This window comes from Oncorhynchus clarkii, unplaced genomic scaffold (assembly GCF_045791955.1).
Source record: "Oncorhynchus clarkii lewisi isolate Uvic-CL-2024 unplaced genomic scaffold, UVic_Ocla_1.0 unplaced_contig_13405_pilon_pilon, whole genome shotgun sequence".
NCBI classification, from domain to species: Eukaryota; Metazoa; Chordata; class Actinopteri; order Salmoniformes; family Salmonidae; genus Oncorhynchus; species Oncorhynchus clarkii.
Window position 1 is genome coordinate 52,243 of NW_027258214.1, and position 7,666 is coordinate 59,908.

A 7,666-nucleotide genomic window follows, 5' to 3' on the forward strand; every position below is an offset into this window, starting at 1 on the left:
CTAGCCTCTAAAGATAAGAATGGCCTCTTACCAGCCACTCAGCTAGCCTCTAAAGATAAGAATGGCCTCTGTTACCAACCACTCAGCTAGCTTCTAAAGATAAGAATGGCCTCTGTTACCTACCACTCAGCTAGCCTCTAAAGATAAGAATGGCCTCTATTACCAACCACTCAGCTAGCCTCTAAAGATAAGAATGGCCTCTGTTGCCAACCACTCAGCTACCCTCTAAAGATAAGAATGTCCTCTGTTACCTACCACTCAGCTAGCCTCTGAATTTAAGAATGGCCTCTGGTATTTTAAGTAGTTGAGTAGTGAATTCCTTATGGACAACATCAGAGTAACACCAAAGAAGGCTGGCCCCAGGAGGAAGAGGGGGCTAGTCCTCCTAAATATATCTTCACCTGCCGACACACGTCATCCCATTTGCTTTATTATGGTAATGTACCTTTCCGTTCTTCAGCAGCTCGGTTGGGGAGATAGCAGGCAGGTCATTATAAAAGCACTGCAAACCACAAAATGCTTCCTTCCTTTCTTAATTGCATTCTGAAAGCTGATGAAGCAAGTGTTATGTGGATTGGATGGAGCTCTTGAAGAGAGATATAAAACGTGTGACAACTGCTGGAACAAACCGTGCCTCATTAAACCATCCAAACACCCGGGGAGCTATTATATAGGCTATATTATATAAGTTATATTATAGTATATATATTATATAGGCTATATTATATAAGTTATATTATAGTATACTGTATATATATTAAATAGGTTAGATTATATTATATATATTATATAGGTTATATTATATAAGTTATATTATAGTATATATATACTATATAGGTTATATTATATTATATATATTATATAGGTTATATTATATAAGTTATATTATAGTATATATATTATATAGGTTATATTATATAAGTTATATTATAGTATATATATTAAATAGGTTAGATTATATTATATATATTATATAGGTTATATTATATAAGTTATATTATAGTATATATATACTATATAGGTTATATTATATTATATATATTATATAGGTTATATTATATAAGTTATACTATAGTATATATATTATATAGGTTATATTATATTTTGAATATTATATAGGTTATATTATATAAGTTATATTATAGTATATATATTATATAGGTTATATTATAAAAGTGATATTATAGTATATATATTATATAGGTTATATTATAAAAGTTATATTATAGTATATATATATATATATATTATATAGGTTATATTATATAGGTTATATTATATAGGTTATATTATAGTATATAGGTTATAGTAATATATAAATATATATATATATTCTATAGGTTATATTATAGTATATATATTATAGTATATAGATTTTGATATATAGGTTATATTATATGTTATATTATAGTATATAGATGATTCTATATAAGTTATATAATATAAGTTAATATAATATCTATATACTATAATTTATGTAGGTTATATTATAGTATATATATTATATAGGTTATATAATATAAGTTATACTATAGTATATAGATGATATTATATTATGTAGGTTATATTATAGTATATATATTATATAGGTTATATTATAGTATGTAGATGATACTATATAGGTTATATTATACTATATATATATTATATTATAAAGGTTATGTTATATAAGTTATATTATAGTATATAGATTATATTATATAGGTTATGTTATAGTATAAAGGTTATAGTATATATATATATATATATATATTATTGTATATCTATTATACAGGTTGTTTTATAGTATATATATATATATATATATATATATATATATATATATATATATATATATATATATATATATATATATATATATTATATAGGTTATATTATAATATATATATTATATAGGTTATATTATAGTATTTATATTATAGTGTATATATATATATATTATATAGGTTATATTATAGTATTTATATTATAGTGTATATATATATATCTATTATATAGGTTATATTATAATATATATATTATATAGGTTATATTATAGTATTTATATTATAGTGTATATATATATATATATTATATAGGTTATATTATAGTATATAGATTATATATAGTGCTGTAGACTAGTACAAACCAACAAACACTGACACACATGTCATCAACTACTTAAAAGCATTGCCCTCCTGAGTGGCACAGCGGTCAGGCTGATGCACAGCCGGCACACAATTGGCCCAGCGTCGTCCGGGTTAGGGGAGGGTTTTTTCTTGTCCCATAGTGTGATGTCTCTATGAGACTGTGTTTAGTCTGATGTCTCTATGAGACTGTGTTTAGTCTGATGTCTCTATGAGACTGTGTTTAGTCTGATGTCTCTATGAGACTGTGTTTAGTCTGATGTCTCTATGAGACTGTGTTTAGTCTGATGTCTCTATGAGACTGTATTTAGTCTGATGTCTCTATGAGACTGTGTTTAGTCTGATGTCTCTATGAGACTGTGTTTAGTCTGATGTCTCTATGAGACTGTATTTAGTCTGATGTCTCTATGAGACTGTGTTTAGTCTGATGTCTCTATGAGACTGTGTTTAGTCTGATGTCTCTATGAGACTGTATTTAGTCTGATGTCTCTATGAGACTGTGTTTAGTCTGATGTCTCTATGAGACTGTATTTAGTCTGATGTCTATGTTATGCGGTCTAGTTGGGATGATTGGTGGATGTGTGTGACATCTCCTTAGAGAGGCATGCAGCTGGCAGATTGTAAATATAGAGTAACTCCCATTAAGCAACACCATTGGCCTAATTACTACACACCTCCCACCAGTATCTCTGCCCTTCTCCTCCTCCTCTTCTCCTCCTTTTCATTTCTGCCCGTTCAGCAGGATAAGAGACCACTGGGAACCCCTCCGCATCCATGAAAACACACTACACACACACACCTAACATGTGTGTCTCTCTCTCTCTCTCTCTCTCACACACACACACACACACACACACACACACACACACACACACACACACACACACACACACAGGGGCAGACTGGCACCAGAATCAGCCATGGCGTTTCTAACACAGCGGCTCATGTTTTCCTTAAGACGCCCATTATTTGACAAATTATAATTTTGCGCAAAAAACCCCCCAAGTCAGACAGGCCCAATGGGCAAAAAATGAACCAGCCCTTCTGGCATTTGCCCGAAATGCCAGATGGCCAGTCTGCTCCTACAGACACACACACTCACTCCTAAATGGAAGTCTCCTATCAACTCAGCTGCATGTGAAACACAGTACGGTGGGAATATGCCCCCATCTAGTTGACTGAGCCCAACGTCGATCCTGTTTATCATAAACTCTAATGGTTATATCAGTTTACCGAGGTGGTAATAATCAGACTCTAATACGTGAGATGGGGGCGGTGGGATTGGTGGATGCTTGCTGTAACCATCCGTATGATTGGTGGATAAGTGTTAAACATGCGTGTGATTGGTGGATGAGTACTGAACAGGAGTGTTTGTTTCTGTCCTCAGGTGAGAAGCCCTACAAGTGCTCATGGGAGGGCTGTGAGTGGCGGTTCGCCCGGAGCGATGAGCTGACGAGACACTACCGCAAACACACGGGCGCAAAGCCTTTTAAGTGTGACCACTGTGACAGGTATGTCAAAACACAAACGCATCACACACACAGACACAGACACAGACACACACACACACACACACACACACACACACACACACAGACACAGACACACACACAGACAGACACAGACACAGACACAGACACACACACACACACACACAGAGACACACACACACAGACACACACACACAGACACACAGACACACAGACACACACACACACACACATACACACACAGCAACACAAGCCTGTTAAGTGTATCGACTCTGAAGGTGAGGCATGCGTTACTCAAGCCCAGTGTTTGGCAAGGCAGTTACAGTACTTAACAGACTGATGCAGCCAGCCCTAGTAAGCAACACTGTAGAACAGGGCATATAGTAGTGATGTTAAGTCCAGACCATAAAGATCAGAAAGACACCCGTCAAGTTGGGAGGACTTGAACGCCTTAAAAGAGGCCTAAAAAAAAGATTACAAAAATGAACTTTACTAAGAAATTCATTGCAGGGTCCCGTCTAGATTCCAATGTGTTTGCATTTTGCTCCCAACTGTTTGATTTGTTTTGATAAGGATGAATTTTAGCCCACCAGGAGCTGGTCTTCCAGTCCTTAAGAAATGTAAAGACTTACAGAAATGTAGAAAAACATCAGAAGTGTAGTAAAAACACAGAGATCCACTGTCCAACTGTTCTGAGACCTCAAGTTATACTGTTGTCTCAAGGAGCCTATATTACCATGACAACTGTTCAGAACCCTCAGGTTATACTGTTGTCTCAAGGAGCCTATATTACCATGACAACTGTTCAGAACCCTCAGGTTATACTGTTGTCTCAAGGAGCCTATATTACCATGACAACTGTTCAGAACCTTTAGGTTATACTGGTGTCTATAGGAGACTATATTACCATGACAACTGTTCTGAACCTTTAGGTTCTATATTTGTCTATAGGAGACTATATTACCATGACAACTGTTCAGAACCCTCAGGTTATACTGTTGTCTCAAGGAGCCTATATTACCATGACAACTGTTCAGAACCCTCAGGTTATACTGGTGTCTATAGGAGACTATATTACCATGACAACTGTTCTGAACCTTTAGGTTCTACATTTGTCTATAGGAGACTATATTACCATGACAACTGTTCAGAACCCTCAGGTTATACTGTTGTCTCAAGGAGCCTATATTACCATGACAACTGTTCAGAATCCTCAGGTTATACTGGTGTCTATAGGAGACTATATTACCATGACAACTGTTCAGAGCCCTCAGGTTATTCTTTTTTTATAGGAGACTATATTACCATGACAACGTGTGAGGAGCTTGGGGCACCAGTGTTTACCTCATCTTGTCTTAGCTGTACAGTAATACAGTATGTTGATTTTCACAACAACACCTCATCTGTGTGTCACCTCACCTCCCTGTCCTGTGTGTGTTTAACATCTCCATTCATCCAGACGTATGAGTCAGACAGGGACCTGTGTGTCACCTCACCTCCCTGTCCTGTGTGTGTCCAACATCTCCATTCATCCAGACGTATGAGTCAGACAGGGACCTGTGTGTCCAACATCTCCATTCATCCAGACGTAGGAGTCAGACAGGACCTGTGTTTCCAACATCTCCATTCATCCAGACGTATGAGTCAGACAGTGACCTGTGTGTCACCTCACCTCCCTGTCCTGTGTGTGTCTAACCTCTCCATTCATCCAGACGTATGAGTCAGACAGGACCTGTGTGTCACCTCACCTCCCTGTCCTGTGTGTGTCCAACATCTCCATTCATCCAGACGTATGAGTCAGACAGGGACCAGTGTGTCCAACATCTCCATTCATCCAGACGTATGAGTCAGACAGGGACCAGTGTGTCCAACATCTCCATTCATCCAGACGTATGAGTCAGACAGGGACCAGTGTGTCCAACATCTCCATTCATCCAGACGTATGAGTCAGACAGGGACCAGTGTGTCCAACATCTCCATTCATCCAGACGTAGAAGTCAGACAGGGACCTGTGTGTCCAACATCTCCATTCATCCAGACGTAGGAGTCAGACAGGACCTGTGTTTCCAACATCTCCATTCATCCAGACGTAGGAGTCAGACAGGGACCTGTGTGTCACCTCACCTCCCTGTCCTGTGTGTGTCCAACAACTCCATTCATCCAGACGTAGGAGTCAGACAGGGACCTGTGTGTCACCTCACCTCCATTCATCCAGACGAATGAGTCAGACAGGACCTGTGTGTCACCTCACCTCCCTGTCCTGTGTGTGTCCAACATCTCCATTCATCCAGACGAATGAGTCAGACAGGACCTGTGTGTCCAACATCTCCATTCATCCAGACGAATGAGTCAGACAGGACCTGTGTGTCACCTCACCTCCCTGTCCTGTGTGTGTCCAACAACTCCATTCATCCAGACGTAGGAGTCAGACAGGGACCTGTGTGTCACCTCACCTCCCTGTCCTGTGTGTGTCCAACAACTCCATTCATCCAGACGTAGGAGTCAGACAGGGACCTGTGTGTCACCTCACCTCCCTGTCCTGTGTGTGTCTAACCTCTCCATTCATCCAGACGTATGAGTCAGACAGGACCTGTGTGTCACCTCACCTCCCTGTCCTGTGTGTGTCCAACATCTCCATTCATCCAGACGTATGAGTCAGACAGGGACCAGTGTGTCCAACATCTCCATTCATCCAGACGTATGAGTCAGACAGGGACCAGTGTGTCCAACATCTCCATTCATCCAGACGTATGAGTCAGACAGGGACCAGTGTGTCCAACATCTCCATTCATCCAGACGTATGAGTCAGACAGGGACCAGTGTGTCCAACATCTCCATTCATCCAGACGTAGGAGTCAGACAGGGACCTGTGTTTCCAACATCTCCATTCATCCAGACGTATGAGTCAGACAGGACCTGTGTTTCCAACATCTCCATTCATCCAGACGTAGGAGTCAGACAGTGACCTGTGTGTCACCTCACCTCCCTGTCCTGTGTGTGTCCAACATCTCCATTCATCCAGATGAATGAGTCAGACAGGACCTGTGTTTCCAACATCTCCATTCATCCAGACGTAGGAGTCAGACAGGACCTGTGTGTCACCTCACCTCCCTGTCCTGTGTGTGTCCAACATCTCCATTCATCCAGACGTATGAGTCAGACAGGGACCTGTGTGTCCAACATCTCCATTCATCCAGACGTAGGAGTCAGACAGGACCTGTGTTTCCAACATCTCCATTCATCCAGACGTAGGAGTCAGACAGGGACCTGTGTGTCACCTCACCTCCCTGTCCTGTGTGTGTCCAACAACTCCATTCATCCAGACGTAGGAGTCAGACAGGGACCTGTGTGTCACCTCACCTCCCTGTCCTGTGTGTGTCCAACATCTCCATTCATCCAGATGAATGAGTCAGACATAAATATTACCTTATTTGTAGCAATGAGGAAAGTAAAGAAGAAAAAGTGATGAATATGATTGAATAAAATATACAGATTTAGTACATAATGTGATTTCATGTTTTACTCTGTTGACGTTGGCCTCGAACAAATGTATGAGTCCAATTTCAATATGTTGTACTGATTTAGTTCTAATGTTGTTTGTGTTGCATTTCTTATACAGGCAGACAGCTCAACTAATTGTGCCTTAATGGTAGAACAAACGTTGTTTGTGTTGCTTCTCCACCACTGGTTGAACAGATCCATGTACAGATTCCAGTCCTATTCAGAATGCAGCTGCAGTCATTACCGGCCCTGTTGAAAACGTGGATTGAAATGTTGATTATGAATTCGTCATACATGTTTAATTGCATGTGCATTAGAATTGCCTTGACGCACTAGCGACTAGCTAACAGCAGCAGTTAGACTGTTGACTCAACAATAGTTCCTCCTACTATTGCAACAAGCTAACGACATCATTTCTGTCCGTTCCGCAGGTGTTTCTCACGGTCGGACCATTTGGCGCTACACATGAAAAGGCATATCTGAGGAGGTGGAGGGAGAAGAGAGGGAGAGGAGGAGAGCGAGAAGAGGAGAGGTGAAGATGGAGGTGAA

At 39.5% G+C, this 7,666-nt stretch overlaps 1 protein-coding gene across 1 annotated transcript in view; it reads left to right on the forward strand.

The window, feature by feature from the left end:
• Positions 1-7,666, forward strand: part of LOC139396103 (Krueppel-like factor 7) — a 52,757-nt gene extending 45,091 nt beyond the window's left edge. Inside the window, exons 3-4 of the mRNA XM_071143311.1 lie at positions 3,514-3,637; positions 7,549-7,666. Coding sequence (XP_070999412.1) covers positions 3,514-3,637; positions 7,549-7,600 — 176 coding nt within the window. The 3' untranslated portion in view covers positions 7,601-7,666. The remainder of the gene's footprint in view (positions 1-3,513; positions 3,638-7,548) is intronic.